The following is a 15,834-nucleotide window of genomic DNA, read 5'->3' as shown; positions in this document are numbered from 1 at the left end:
AAAAAAACGATAAATAATTTGAGATGAAGACCTACACCTAGTGTTTATATACCAAAGTAATGAATTAGAATGTGATTGAATATATATATATAGAACTATTACTTAATCATGTTCATGATAAATTGTATTATATGATGTAAACACAGGATATGGGCGGGTATTTACCATTTCTTTTAGGGCCTGTTTGGAAAGCCACCCAGGTAATTGAAATTGAGTGTAATTACACAGTTTGACCTGTTTGTTTGACCAAGTAATTATACAGTTAGGTGGGAATTTGGTGTAATTACTCTCTCCAATTCTCAGGGGGGGAGGGGGTTGAGAATTGGGTGTAATTACACCCTGTAATTACATAGTTACTTTTTAGGTTGTTTCTTTTTTGTTTATTTTAATTTCTTTTTATTTTTTGTTTATTTTTCATTTCTATTATTTTAATTCTTTTTATTTATACTTTTAATTATTTTTATTTATGAAAATGCATTTTTATTTTTATATTATTTATTTTTCATTTTCCTTACTTCTCATTCCCAACCTTTACTTCTTGTGATTCCATGTAATTGCTCGTATTTTTTATTTTTTTATTTTATTCATTTAGCATAACCGTGTTATTATTCTAATTTTTGAAACTGCACCTCTTAATATTGGAAAGAATGGGTCATTAACAAACTTGACATATGACGAGTGGCGTTATTAATGTAGAATTTCGTTGTGAATGAGGTTATAGACTTATATTTTCCCTTTCTTTTGAATTATTTACTTAAGTTACGATGGAGCTTATGTAATGTTGGAATTTGACATAAAAATATTATGTTAAACTTTTTATTTTGGATTTTGAATTTAGGTTATATTTTCAATTTTAAGATATTTGCTTTCACATTGCATGTTGTTTATTTTTCACTTACATTTGATGATTTTTTGTTTCAAACATTTGAATAATGTTGTAGCATTATATTTATAAATTTTTTTTTTTTTGTCAAACATCCAATCCAGGACGTTCTCACAAAAAAAGTCTTCTCTTAAGTTTTATAATTAATTAAAATTAAATATTATTAATTTGAAAAATATATATCAATTATTTTTTATAATATTAGTTACAAATATATGATTATTAATTAATATATTTTCAATAAACAATGTGTTATTAAATAACTAATTTAATATCATTTATAAAGGTAAATATTTTTTAAATATTAATTTTAAATTTTTTATAATTAAATTTTATTTTTAAATTAAACTAATCAATGTAATTACATTTACAAGAACCAAACAACATGCTTGTAATCATACTGTAATTATATTATGACAAACAAATAGGTCGTTGTAATTATACTACTGTGTAATTACTAGGCTATGTAATTACTAATGATAGTAATTACACAACCTAGTAATTACACAGTAGTATAATTACAATGACCTATTTTACTATTATAATATAATTACGCATAGATTACGATAAGATGCTTGTTTTCGTTTGCCAGACAAATGTAATTTCAATTACCAGGTGGCTTTCCAAACAGTCCCTTAGAAAAACTTCCTACAACTCTTACTAATGTATAAAGCTCCGCAGGCTTGTTGTTAGTTACCTTCTCAATTTACTTTTCGCCTTAATAATGGGTTCCCTTGGAATTCAATTTTCTCAAATGGGTTTTCTTCAAATTTCAAGAACCCAACTCAATTATACGGTTTCAATGAGAAAGCAGCAGAAAACAACAGTGTGTGGGTTGAGAAATGGGCCAAGAAAACCCATGTGGAGGTCAAGGGTATTGTCATCAGAGGCAATACAAGCTGTGCAGTCTCTGAAATTAGCAGCAACATCACCTCACAAATTAGAAGAGATGTTGGAAAACAAACTTAGTAGGCTATTGAAGGCTGATGTATTAGACACCTTGACTGAGTTGCAAAGACAAAATCAACTTCACTTGGCTCTCAAGGTATTTCAATCCTCTCTTCTGAATCTCTTTATGCTCTACTCACTTGAATTCTGTTCGCTTTTATGGGTTGTTTGGTTTGGTAGGTGGGATAAGGATAATGGTCCGGAATAAAATGTGGGATTGTTTTATTTTGTGTTTGGTAATGATTACTCTCTTGGTCTTATTTACGTCGCACCTTTTTGTTTGACCACCACTTTTTCTATATTTATATCTTTTAAATATTTTGAATTGTCAATTATTGTGAGTTTTTAAATATGTAAATTTTATCTAAAAAGACTTAAGGATTGTTTGTCCGTACAAGGTCAAAACTAACAGCTTTGACTCTCAAAATTCGAACTGTGACACACGAATTGGGTTAGAGAGAGTATTAATTAGTCCCATGATTATTTTATCGCACAATTCTAATACAAATGGTGGGATAAAATATATATCCTATCCCACCAACCAAATAACCCCTTAGAGTTTAATTAACATATATAAATTTGTTTTCAAATAAGATTTAGATTTTCAGTAATTCCCAAAAAAGTAGCATAATTTTTGGCTTAAAGGGTCTCTCTACTACGCCTTAAACCAAAGCTACATCAACTTTCATCCTACCTTTAGCTTCTGTTCAAATTTGAGCAGTGCACTTATAAGTCTGGTGATAAAAAGCTGAAAAGGGTTGCACCCAAGGGTGTGGCCTTGTGGTTAACGAAGTGGGTTGAGCAGTGGCGGACCTAGGATTTTTACCAAGTGGGTTTAATATATAAGAAATATATAAATAATACTATATATACATATATATATTTTAAAAACAGATTAAATATACATGTATATACAAAGGTTATTTTTCAACGAAGTGGGTTCATATGAACCCACTTGAAACCACATAGGACCGCCCCTGGGGTTGAGCACCATGAGGTCTCAGGTTCAATTCTCAGTAGAGACAAAACACTAGGTGATTTTTTTCCATCTATTGTAGCCTTGCTGGACATAATTACCTGGTACCTATTGCTGGTGGGAGGTGGCAGATATCCCGTGAAATTAGTCGAGGTGCACGCAAGTTGGCCCGGAAATCATGGTTATAAAAAAAAAAAAGAAGCTAAAAATGGTTAATTACACTGATACACTATTACACCCCTATATCCATAACTAAGTATGTTAAAATACCCGCACTTGGGAATTGGGAAGTGGAGAGGTTGACAGATTTCTATAGAACCCTTGAGCTTTTCAAGGATTTTTCCACTAATGAAGATAGTCTAGTCTGGCTGAAGGAGAAGAAAAGGACTTTTTCTGTCAAATCTGCTGATAAGTGCTTACAACATATAAGGCCTCAGCCTGGGTTTTGGCCTTGGAAGATGATATGGCAAGTGAAGATTCCATACAAGGTGGTTTTTCATGGTTAGTGGCTAGACAAGCTGTCTTAACTCAGGACAAAGTGATGAAAACAGGCCTTCAGCTTTGTTCCAGATGCTTTTTTTTTTTGTGAAACTGAAGCAAAGACAATAAACCATCTCTTCTTACACTGTAAAGTGACACAACAACTTTGGCAAATATTCATCAATTTGAGGGGAATCAGGTGGACTATGCCAAGGAGTACATTGGATGTTCTAGCTTGCGGGAATAGAGATGGGAATATGTCCAGACATAGGGAGAGATGGAAGATTGTCCCAGCTTGCATTTGGTGGACAATTTGGAAGGAGAGAAACCAGAGATGTTTTAAAGAAAAGAGTATCTCCTTTTCAGATATTGAAAATGAATTGTCTAGTGTTTTTCTATTTTTGGTGTATTCATGACCTTCCTCAAGAGGCTGAGGACTTTGTCAGTGTTTTAGATTGTCTGTGAAGGTCCTAGGTGGTAGGTTTTGCCTTTGTAACCACTACTTGTAAGTATTACTGAAGTACACCTTCGGTGTAGCTTTGTATATAATTGAATGTTAACTGTTTCAGAAAAAAAAAATAAAAAATTACCCGCACTTGCATAACCTGTCTTTTGGGGTTGTTTAATGTCTGAACTTAAGGGGTCGTGATGGTAGGATGTATTAGCTTAAATAATACATGTATTAGCTTTGGTATTATTAATTCCTTGTTTGTACTGTCTTTCAACAAATGTATAACTAATACATGTATTAGTTATACACCTTATTCAACACTATTATTATACATAGAAAATCATGGTATTAGCAATACAAGAGTTATTAATACATGGATATGCATGGTTAAAGACAGAACTGCCCTCAATACACCAAACCAAACGGTGGATACAAAATAATTCCAGCATTACTAATACACCCTATTCAATACTATTCTTATACACTCTACCAAATGACCCCTAAGCTCTTCTACATTTTGACGTTGCTTCTCATTTGAAGTTTATGGCTGTTTAAGCACGGCAAGTGTAGATAGGAGCAGCTTACTATTTACTTGTCAATTTGTTGCGTCTAGCATTCAAACTTTAACACACAACCGTACTTGAAATGTGATCATGATCAACTTGCTGGAGGCAAACCTTAATCATTTGGATTTTGAAGATACAGACTAGATTGATTAAAATTCCATACTTTGTGGAGGAAAACATATTTGATATGGACAAAAAGGACCAATATATTGTTCTTTCTTTCTGTTGGTGTTTACCCTTCCTGTCCATCATGAAAACTTAGTCCACCGCGAAGTAGCTCTATCGTATTTTTTAGCAAATAACCCCAATTTAGGTTTAATAGTACATCCCAACAAGGGATGACCATACTTGTTCAGTTTATCTCTTTCAACTTGGAGCGTTTTGACATAAGCAGGAGGAGGGATTCACAGTCATCTTAATACTTCTCCTTATTTTATATTAAATGTGCATTTTATCTGAAACCTATCAGGGTTCAGGTGTTCAACTTTGTCAGGAACGAGGAGTGGTACATACCAGATATATCTGTGTTCAATGGTATGATAATGACGCTGGGCAGAAACAAATTCATTGAAATGGCTGAACAACTCCTTGTGCACATTATGAAAGAAGGCCTACAGCCAGATAGCAGAACCTATACTGAGCTGATTGGGGCATACTTTAGAGTAGATCTCATAGAGAAGGCAATGGAAATGTATGAACTGATGAAGATATCAGGACTTTTCCCAGATAAGTTGACTATGAGTATTTTGATAAGGAACCTTGAAAAGGCTGAAGAGAAAGAGCTTGTGGTAAGAGTAAAGAAAGAATGCGCCAACTATATTGACTATCCAGAGAAATTTCTAAAAGAAATTGAAAGTACCAATGTAAGTAATCCCTGACTCCTTAATATGTTCTTTTTATTCTGCATTGGGATCAGTCTCTCAAGTTTTTTGTTTAATTTCTTAATTAAAATATTGTTTTAATTCCTATGTCATGCTAAAATCCACGTTCATTTATAAACATACTATCACCACATGAAAGGGTAGCATTATGTGGCAAATGCTATCCCATACATGATTCTTCTGGTAGATTAGGGTAAGGTCCAAACTAGAAGTTGACAGGTAACCCTTGAGAGTTGTAATATTGATGGGTTGGATGGTATTTAATAAGATATGTGACTATGTCAGCATGCAGAACTATGGAATGGTGGAAGTTTAGAATAATGTAAGGAAACGATAGGCAGATGCCAAAGTTAAGAATGTCAATAAAAGTCAGTCAAAACTGAACCCATTCATGAGAACTATTTGAAGGGAGAATGCATAAGCTACCAATGAGGAGACGAGAGGAAGAGAAAAGCAGTATCATAGGAAGCAGTAATAAACAGGATCTAATATCTTGATGTCATAAACATTGATTTCAATTAGAAACCAAGTCATTGATATGTTATCTATGTAATGGCAAGCAAAAGGCACTGTTTACTCCCCAATTCCTCGTATTAGCTTCAATTCTTCTTCTTGACATCTTATTCGATTATGAACATCTTCCTCATGTAACGGTGCAACCTCTTGAAGCTTTTTTTTTTTTTTTTTTTTTTTTTTATATTTTTTATTTTGAGAATGGTAACAGTTAAACTCAGGGGCGGATCTATGTAGTGGCGTGGGAGTGCCACGCCACCCGGTCGCCTCGGTGGAAACTTTGTATGTGTATGTATATATCTATAAGAAAAGGTACAAATAATAAGTATGCCACCCGGAGTAAAATGTAGCCCATGGTGCCAGTGGTTAGGCACCACCTTTTCCGCCCCATGGGATGCCAGTTCGACTCCTGCTGGTGTCTTTCCTTTTCTTCCTTTTTTTTTTCTTTTTCTTTTCTGACACGTAATGTGATATCCTTAACATTTGAACAAGGCTTTTTATTTATCTTCTCTCAACTTGTACCGTCTTTCTTCCTTTTTATTTTAACCATAATAAATCATCTAAAATCTTCTCCTCTCTCTTCTTCAAAATTTTAGTAAAAAATTTTCCCTGCAGCCCAACTTCTGTTCCGTTGCTGTTCTTATCTTTAATTTTCATATTAATTTATTTTATTTAAATGGTTTAACACAATGCAAAAGAAAAGGCTATATTGAGTCTTGGTTCACGGTGATTTAAAAGAGAAATTTTATTTATGTTGTGCTCCCTTCATCTCAATTTATGTGGCATCTTTCGGATTTTGAGATTCAACCGAGTCTTACTTTGACTAGAATTTTTTCATGTATCTTTTAAATATTTTGAATTATCAATTATATTGACTATAGTACTTTTTCCGGGTTCATGGTCAAAACTAAAAGATTTGATTCTCGAAATCTAAACTGAGCCACATAAATTGGGACAACTTGTAAGCTTGAGTTGATGTACCTATCAGAGTTCTATATAATATTTGAAATATCAAGTCATCAAACCGATCAAATGATGCTTGCAGAAGAATTACAGCTAAGAAGAAAGATAAAAACTATACTATGCTAGAGATAACAATATTTCCATTGCTGGTGAATAAGACTGATTACAGTATTTATCCTTGCCACTTTAGCTAGAGGACAAAACTGTATAACAGTATTTATCCTTGCCACTTAGCTAGAGGACAAAACTGTATAACTAACTCTTAGGGACTGAAAAGCAAATAACAAAAATAATATGGTAAAGACTAGGGATCTAACTGTGTATTCCAGAGTGGACCCCTATTAATTCTACCTTTAACTAAAATAACTACCAAGTACAAGCATACACTAGCCTTGGTACAATCCTGTTAAGCAACTCTCCTTTGATTCGTATCAATCCTTCCCCCTTAAGAGCTTCCTTGTCCTCAAGGAATAAAAGAAGGGAACCTGATCAGCAAGGCTTGGTAATCTTCCCAGGTGGCCTGTTCCTCTGGTAACTGCTCCCACTGTACCTTCACTTGTGTGATTGCCTTGTTACCCTTTTGGATCATTCTTCTCTCAAGAATCTTGTTGGGTTTAGGGCAGTAAGGACTAGCTAGAGAGAGAACAGGAGGGTGAGAGATAGTGCTTGGTACTTGGTGGCAGGGTTTAAGTTGTGAGACATGGAAGGTAGGGTGCAATAGCAGCTGTGCTGGTAGGGACAACTTATAGGCTACAACTCCTATTTTCTGAAGGACTTGATAGGGGCCGTAGTACTTAGCAGATAATTTTGTAAAATTGGCCCCAGACATTGTAACTTGTCTATATGGCTGAATTTTCAAATACACCCAATCTCCTTCTTGGAATTTCCTGTCAGATCTATGCTTGTTGGCTTGCCCCTCCATTCTTTGTTGTGCTCCTCTTCAAATGATACTGCAACAACTGAAATTTGAATTCTCTAGTAATCAAGCTCCTATCAACTTCTTCAATAGCAGACTCCCCAGATACATAAGGCAGGTGCAAAGGAGGTGGCTGACCATAAAGGGCTTCATATGGGGTAGTTTGAATAGAGCTGTGGAAAGTGGTGTTGTACCACCACTCAGCAGCAGCTAAGTAAGAAAACCAGTCACCTTGAGAGTCAGAACAAAAGCACCTCAAATAAGTCTCTAGACATCTGTTTACCACTTCTGTTTGGCCATCAGATTGGGGGTGGTAAGCAGTTGATGTATTAAGAGTGACACCCAATATTCCAAACAGCTCCTGCCACATTTTGCTAGTGAATATAGGGTCTCTGTCACTTACAATGTCTTCTGGCATACCATGGAGTTTGTAAATGTTCTCCAAGAATAATTTGGCCACCTCAGCTGCTGAATAAGGATGTGATAAGCCTACAAAATGAGCATATTTGGTTAGTCTGTCCACTACCACCCAAATGACAGTTTTCCCTTTTGACTTAGGAAGTCCTTCTATGAAGTCCATGCTTATGCTTCCCCAAGCAAATTCGGGAATTTTCAAGGGTTGTATTAATCCTGGATATGGAGCATTGTCATACTTATGCCTTTGACAAGTGTCACATTCCTTCACATGCTTCTGCACATCTTCTCTTAACTTCTTCCAGTAGAACAAGGAAGATAGCTTCCTGAATGTGTGGTCTATTCCACAGTGACCTCCCACTGGTGAATTGTGCCACAGCTGCATAATTTCCTTTCTCAGTTGCTCATCAGGGCCTACAACCAGCTTCCCATTTTTTCTAAGCTGTTCATGAATGAAAGTGTATCCCTTGCCTTCATACTCTCCTGTTTTGATACTGATTATCATTTCTTTTAACTCAGGGTCTAAATCCCAACTTTTCATAATCAATTCCAACAAATCAGTTTTGATTGTAGAAAGGGTCATAGCAGCTAACTCTACTAATGGCATTCTAGATAGTGCATCAGCTGCCTTGTTTTCCTTCCCCTTCTTATATTCTATGCAGAAATCATACTGCATAAGTTTAGTAATCCACTTCAGTTGAGTACCAGTATGCAACTTTTGTTCTAGAAGGAACTTGAGTGCCTTTTGATCAGTTTTGACAACAAAAGTTCTTCCAGTTAAATATTGAGCCCATTTGCCAATTGCCATCACCAATGCTAGCAGTTCTTTGTCATAAACTGACAACAATTGATGTTGAGTAGAGAGTCCCTTGCTAAGATAGGCAACAGGTTGCCCTTTTTGCATTAATACTGCTCCAACCCCCATATTGCAAGCATCAGTCTCTACCACAAATGTCATTGTAAAATCAGGAAGAATCAAGACTGGTGCTGTTGTGAGTGCCACTTTCAGCTTGTCAAAAGCTTCATTGGCTTTCTGATTCCATCCAAACCCATCCTTCTTTAACAGATCAGTTAGGGGTTTGCTTATGACCCCATACCCCTTAATGAATCTTCTGTAATACCCTGTCAACCCAAGGAACCCTCTCAACTGCTTAATTGAGGTTGGTTTTGGCCATTTCTGCACAGCTTCAATTTTCTTTGGATCAGTTGCTACACCTTCTGCTGAGATATAGTGCCTTAAATATTCTACTCTTGATGCAGCAAATACACATTTGCTCTTTTTAGCTAAGAGTTGGTTGTGTACTATCAATTCAAAGGTGATTCTTAAATGAACTAGGTGTTCCTCCAAGCTTTTACTATAAATTAGGATATCATCAAAGAAAACTAAAATAAATTTTCTAAGATGATTCTGAAATATGTGATTCATAAGACTTTGAAAGCTTGATGGGGCATTGGTTAACCCAAAGGGCATCACCAAATATTCATAGTGCCCAGAATGTGTCTTGAAAGCAGTTTTAGGGATATCAGTAGGTGTCATTCTAATCTGATGATAACCAGCTCTCAAGTCTATTTTTGAATATACCTTAGACCCCCCAAGCTCATCCAAGAGTTCCTCTATGATTGGAATTGGGAATTTGTCCTTCACAGTCACCTTGTTGAGAGCTCTGTAATCCACACACAATCTCCATGATCCATCCTTCTTTCCCACCAACACCACAGGTGAAGCATAAGGGCTAGAACTATATTGAATTATACCCTGAGATAACATTTCCTGCACCATTTCTTCAATGACATCTTTTTGAATTGGAGAATACCTGTATGGCCTGGCATTTACAGGAGTGACTCCATCCAGTAGTGGAATATGATGATCAAACACACCCCTGGATGGGGGTAATGTCTTAGGTTCCCCAAAAATCCCTTGATATTCTGTCAATAACTCTTTCACTTCTACTGGCTCTGGTTCCTTCTCACCTTCTAGTTCCACCTCTGCACTTCTCACCTTAACCATAAAGAATTGAGAAGTGATCACATTCATCTTGCTAATGGCCTTGGGTTCTACAGTTTTAAACTTGGGTTGAACGCCATGTAGGGTCAACATTTTTCCCTGATATTCATGCAACCTTGCTAGGTAGTATGCTTGAGGCAAATTGCAAGGATTGCCTATCCTCACAGCATCACTAAGTTCAGGTTTGAGATTGTTCAAAAAAATACTGATAGCATGATCTGTAGATAGATTAATTCTAGTCATCACACTGTCAAATGCAGCCTGATAATCCTTAACAGTTCCAGTGTGTTTGACTCTCACCAGTTCAGTCATAGGGTCTGAATACTCAGCCCCGAATCTATCAGCCAAGGCACATAAATATTCTTCCCAAGTTGGAAGGGGCAAATGAGATCTGTTTCTCATATATCCCTGATGCCATTGCAAAGCATCCCCATCAAAGTGTATGGCTACCAACTTCAATCTCTGGTTCAAGGTTATCTCTTCTACTGAGAAAAATTGTTCCACCTTGTATAACCAAGTCCTTAAATCAGCACCATTAAATTTTGGGAACTCAATCTTTGTATATTTGGTAAAGGATGGGATAGGTAAGGTCATATTGTTGTTGCTGTGGGTTTGTTGGTTCTGGAAATTATAATTAGGACTTTGGTTTTGGAATGGTGGCTGAACATAGGGGTTTTGCACATAAGGGTTTTGGTGATATAAGGGTGGTGGAATATGAGTAGTTGGAGCTCCATATACATTATAGTACTGGTTACTTGGTGCAGAGTAACTTGGCATGGTCCTTACACCAAATGGAGAAGGGTGATAAGAGGGAAATTGAGTGGGTTGATATTGTGAAGCTTGGGAATTTGAATTGAAATTAATTGGGGAATTTGGTTTAACAGACTCGGGTTCAGGTGAGATTGGGGAAAGGAATGCTGGAATGTAGGGGTTTGAAGGTTTTGGGGAGGGTTTATAGGTTGTGAGGTCACCGGAGCAAACATGGATGAAGATTGTGGGTATTGTGTTAGGTTAATTGGACTATTAACAGTGCTAATGACAGGTGTTTGTGATTGAATATTGCTATGCGAGACTTGTGATTGAAGATTACCTGCTCCATTACCCAATTGAGAATTAGGGATTTGTATTGAAGTTTCCCCAATTCGCAGAGGAGTGTCCGAAGGTGAGTACAGCTCCTCCTCCGACACTGCGATACCCTTATCTCTTTCAAATCGCCTTTCACCATTGACAACCTCTCGTATTTGTTGCATAGCTAATTCCTGTTCCCTTCTCGTTCGTTCTTGCCTTTCTTCCAACTGTGTTTGCCTACTCTGAAAAATCACCATATCTGCCGAAATTTTTTGCAGCAAGCCCATCATCTCCGAATTAGAAGCGATTTTTCCACAGAGCCAAATCGTTGCTCTGATACCACTGATGCTTGCAGAAGAATTACAGCTAAGAAGAAAGATAAAAACTATGCTATGCTAGAGATAACAATATTTCCATTGCTGGTGAATAAAACTGATTACAGTATTTATCCTTGCCACTTTAGCTAGAGGACAAAACTGTATAACAGTATTTATCCTTGCCACTTAGCTAGAGGACAAAACTGTATAACTAACTCTTAGGGACTGAAAAGCAAATAACAAAAATAATATGGTAAAGACTAGGGATCTAACTGTGTATTCCAGAGTGGACCCCTATTTATTCTACCTTTAACTAAAATAACTACCAAGTACAAGCATACACTAGCCTTGGTACAATCCTGTTAAGCAACTCTCCTTTGATTCGTATCATCAAATGCTTACTTTATTTGGACCATGTAAATTACAATACGTCTACATTTATATCAGAGTGGCACCCGGAACCTCTAAATTCTGGATCCGCCTCTGGTTAAACTATATATCTACACGTATACTATATCAATATATGTAGTCCCCCTTCAAAAGTATTACAACTTACAGCTTGATCACCTATTTGTTGCTTTTCCTACAAGTAGGCTAAAACATCAAAAATATCTTCTGTTTGGACTAACAGTTCCTGTTTACACCAAAAATAGTAAAGAGCTAAACAATTCATCTTAAACTTCTGAAGTTGCTCTGCTTGTCCTCAAAATATCTCTGATTTCTTTCTCTCCATACTGTCCACCAATACATGCTTGGGACAATATTCCATCTCTCATCCTTTTTTGCTGCATTGCCATCAATTTTCCAGCAGTTTAGAACTCCTTTTATAGTTCCTGGCTTCACCCATCTGATCTTCCTCAGGCTGATGAACATTTTCCAAAGCTGGTCTGTCCCCACATAAGAAGCATGTAGAGCATAGATGGAAACCTCTTTTGTTCAGATTCTCATGTGTCAACACTCAATACTGCTCCCTTTGCCAAAAACCAGGTGAAGCAGTTCACTTTATACGGCACTTTTTTGTTTCCAATTTCTCATAACTCTTGAAGACTTAAGAATCTCTAATCTATCCCCCTATGTATACAGTGTTAGAACTTGCGAGTTTGGGGCTTCTTGTTGCACTTCCTTCCACTTTTCCGAGGCATTTATGTTTTGTTTATTGCACATAACTTGGACTACTGTTACTCTGCTTTATTTGTTTAGTTTGCTTTCTACTCCACCTATGTGATTTTAGCATATTTTATCCCCAACTCAAACAAGAGAGGAGGGTTGTACTTTTAGATATTAAATGCTCTTGGGCTTTGGTCTAAGTGATAAGAGCGTAGTATGTTATGTGTGGGTTAGACATACGTCACAGGTTCGAATTCTGTCGCAAACAAAAGCCTAGTATTTTAAGTGGAGAATGATAGAGGGGAAGGGTCTCTCGCGATCGCGAAGTGCAACTCTGCCAGACCCTTCATGATCGGGGTTAAACCATCACGTTCGCGAAGCACATTTGACCAATTGGTCAACCCCATGTTTCACCTTTGACCAGTCAACCCTCCGAAAACTCGTTTGCGATTGCGGTTTTTTGTCTCACAATCGTGATGCACCAGATAAAAGAGAAAATCTGTAATTTTAAACATGGTTGCAAGTGTGCCAAAACACCCCCGAGCCCTCGGGTTTCCACCGCAACCATCCTGACAAGTCCCAAATAGGTATACAAATTTGCCCAAAGCTTCAAAACACGAATTCAATCACATTTTAGCAAACTTAGGGGTCGAGTTGTTACAACAAGGGAATATAGGAGATGGTTGGTCATGTCGTAAATCGTCTTTTATTGGCATAGGCTTGTTGGTGTGATAATATGATAACAAAAGTTTATAGAAGGAGATGAAGTAGACTTAAGATTATGTGAAGGTAGCTTGTCTTAAGAGATTATATAATCTCTTCAAATCTGTGCGAACTTAGCTAAGAACATTATATAATTGGTAACCAAGGATCGATATAGGCAATGTCAAAGTCGGGATTAATGCTTAGTTGTTGTGGTTATTTTGAGATATTTATGTTTGCTTAGGGATAAGTGTAGGATTTGAAAAAACCTCTAATTATTGCATATTGGAATACTAGTGGCATTTGGCCCGGGCTTACTACTTTAAAATTTATATTTGCAGCTTTTTTATGTGTTTTTTTTGCTACTCTATTTTTTGTTTTGTTTTTGTAATATTTTATCATTTGTACAGGTAGTTCAATAATTTCTCGATGTTGCTAGAATATTAAATCATATAAAAAAATTGTAAGTTAAAAAACAACATTTTCCTTAGAGTATATTTTGACCTCCTTTTTATTTTCAAACAAATGCATGCACCAAACTCTTCTCCTTTTTATTTTACTGAATTTTCTTTAGATTCCTTAATGATTCAAATTGAGTTTTACCTTATGTCAGCCTTATTTCTTTTTTCTCAATTAAACTGATATTGGTTAACCCATTTTTGAAAGAAACAAATAATTAGGGTATTCAAGTAATATCAAAAATACTTATTGTTACAAATTGTTGTATGATAACGTCAATCATGTTAATTTATAAATAAAGATAGCATTTAAATTGAAACGACAAAATACTTTTTTAGATGTTCCTTCAAATTAAATCATACAAAAGGAATTGGAAAGTAAATGAAATTATTTGTTTTTCTTACTTTAGTCTTTCTTCGTCCTTAAGAAATGATGTATTTTCTAATTGTTCTTAATTTAGTTTAACTTTTAAAGAAATCTATATTGTGATTTCTTAAACGATGTAGTTTTAGTATATGTTTAACTAACCATTTGTCCTAAATTATATAAAATGTTGATTATCTCATTTTTTGTAAAACATTTCAATATCCAAAAATGTGAAAAAAATGACGCTCGTTTGAAATTATTAGTCTTGTTATTATTTAGAGAGCTTAACTATATTTTTAAATTACTTTGTTGAAATATTTTTACTTATATATGAAAAATAATTTAAATTAAATAATTAAGCATTTACTAACGTAGAAAGGGAATGTCACGATAGCTTTTTTATTTGTCTATAATAAATTTCATAGGAAAACATAATTTGAAACAAATTTAATAATTATGTCCACATAAAAGAAAGACAATAATTTTTGGATGAATTTTAAATTTGGTTGAATAAATAGATCTTTTGTGGTGTCAATATCACTTTTCCACATCATCACTCCTTGTAGCATAAGAACCCATAGAGTTATTCAAATTTACCTAAATGGATAAGAACTTGCAAGGTAATTAAGGCATCAAATAAGGGTAAAATGGACCAAAAAAATCATGTGAGGACTACAAAACTTTGAGATCCTCTCTTATATATAGTAGTAATTATGTGTTAGAATAGAGCAGAATAGATATACATGATTCTATAACTGACATCAACTTAGCTAGGCACATTTGACACCAGTAGCTGTGAGAAACTGGTTTCATTTAGCTTTTCATGGTTTAGAACACAATTTTATCTGAAAGAATCTAGGATGTAATGGTAAACTGCTTCTCTCGTAGAACTTGAAATTGCCTTGCAAAATAGTTGTACATTTTGCAGGGGCATTAGGAACATGAAGAATTTGAACATCTCATAGCTATACAGATCTTAGAAAGAGCATTCCCCCTTTTTTTTTTTTCCCTTTTTAGAAAAGGAGAAAGAGCATTCCGTTAAGGCGGAAATTTTGTTGTTCATAGTGATGTCTCAAAGAATCGACCAGTCTGAATTGATGATAACTTCTAATGTGTCTTGAAAGTCATATTTGGCAGAACTACTAGTATCTCAATTCTAGTTTAACTATACAGAATGGACCTCTCTTCTTATTTGAAAAATATTGAAAACTTCATAGTTCAGTAGGTCTTTAGAGGGACCTCCCGTACATTTCCTTTTTATAGTACTGCTAAATCACATTATGTCAACAAAGTGCAAGTTTATTTCCACTTTACCCTCTTGAGTTTATTTCCCTAAGAAGCGGTTTTCTAACCATGCCCACTCTTCTGCCCAGTGTTGGAAATTGATTTCAGTTACTGCAGTAATTTTATTTTTAGCATATTAAGTTGGTTAGGATTATGATGAATCTCCCTTTGAATTTTAATTTTTTATTAAATAGATTAGTCTAGTTGAGATATTTTAGGATTTGAAATTATCCTGCAGATTTTCTGTTGTTTAAGTTGGCTTTTTAAAACCCTCCTATGCTTAATAAAAATGTTAAGAGACATTTTCAATCAACACTTTTAACCTTTTTGCTACCCCATCTTTTAAAAAACCAACACCCAGACCTAACTTGACATGTTGCACTCTCCTAACCAAGCCACGCCCAGGCCTCCCTCACTTTCGGGCCACTCTTCTGTAAGTTAACAAGTGTCCTGCTGCATTAGTCCAGTAACTTGATATTGAAGATTTCCTTTCAAATGATTACTTTGATCATTTGATGTACTTGGTTTGATGAAG

The 15,834-nt window shown here is 35.4% G+C and overlaps 2 protein-coding genes across 2 annotated transcripts; both read left to right on the top strand.

Moving 5' to 3' along the window:
* Window positions 1-1,511: 1,511 nt before the first annotated feature.
* LOC132061852 (uncharacterized) lies at window positions 1,512-5,008 on the top strand. Its single transcript, XM_059454516.1, has 2 exons — window positions 1,512-1,928; window positions 4,774-5,008. The coding sequence occupies exons 1-2, from the start codon at window positions 1,608-1,610 to the stop codon at window positions 4,873-4,875; spliced, it is 423 nt and encodes a 140-aa protein (XP_059310499.1). The 5' UTR covers window positions 1,512-1,607; the 3' UTR covers window positions 4,876-5,008.
* On the top strand, window positions 4,877-5,241 carry LOC132062448 (pentatricopeptide repeat-containing protein At3g13150-like). Its single transcript, XM_059455021.1, has 2 exons — window positions 4,877-5,167; window positions 5,221-5,241. The coding sequence occupies exons 1-2, from the start codon at window positions 4,877-4,879 to the stop codon at window positions 5,239-5,241; spliced, it is 312 nt and encodes a 103-aa protein (XP_059311004.1).
* The last annotated feature ends 10,593 nt before the right edge of the window (window positions 5,242-15,834 follow it).

Source organism: Lycium ferocissimum, chromosome 7 (assembly GCF_029784015.1).
Source record: "Lycium ferocissimum isolate CSIRO_LF1 chromosome 7, AGI_CSIRO_Lferr_CH_V1, whole genome shotgun sequence".
NCBI lineage: Eukaryota > Viridiplantae > Streptophyta > Magnoliopsida > Solanales > Solanaceae > Lycium > Lycium ferocissimum.
Note: the sequence above shows the minus strand (reverse complement) of the source record. Positions and strands in the feature narration are given on the sequence as shown.

What these genes read in the sequence shown, in the direction of transcription:
- LOC132061852 (XM_059454516.1), top strand. Translation starts at nt 1,608, where the DNA reads ATGGGTTCCCTTGGAATTCAATTTTCTCAAATGGGTTTTCTTCAAATT. An exon ending in AACTTCACTTGGCTCTCAAG is followed by an intron (nt 1,929 to 4,773) that starts GTATTTCAATCC and finishes GAAACCTATCAG; the next exon opens with GGTTCAGGTGTTCAACTTTG.
- LOC132062448 (XM_059455021.1), top strand. Translation starts at nt 4,877, where the DNA reads ATGGCTGAACAACTCCTTGTGCACATTATGAAAGAAGGCCTACAGCCA. An exon ending in AAGAAATTGAAAGTACCAAT is followed by an intron (nt 5,168 to 5,220) that starts GTAAGTAATCCC and finishes CATTGGGATCAG; the next exon opens with TCTCTCAAGTTTTTTGTTTA.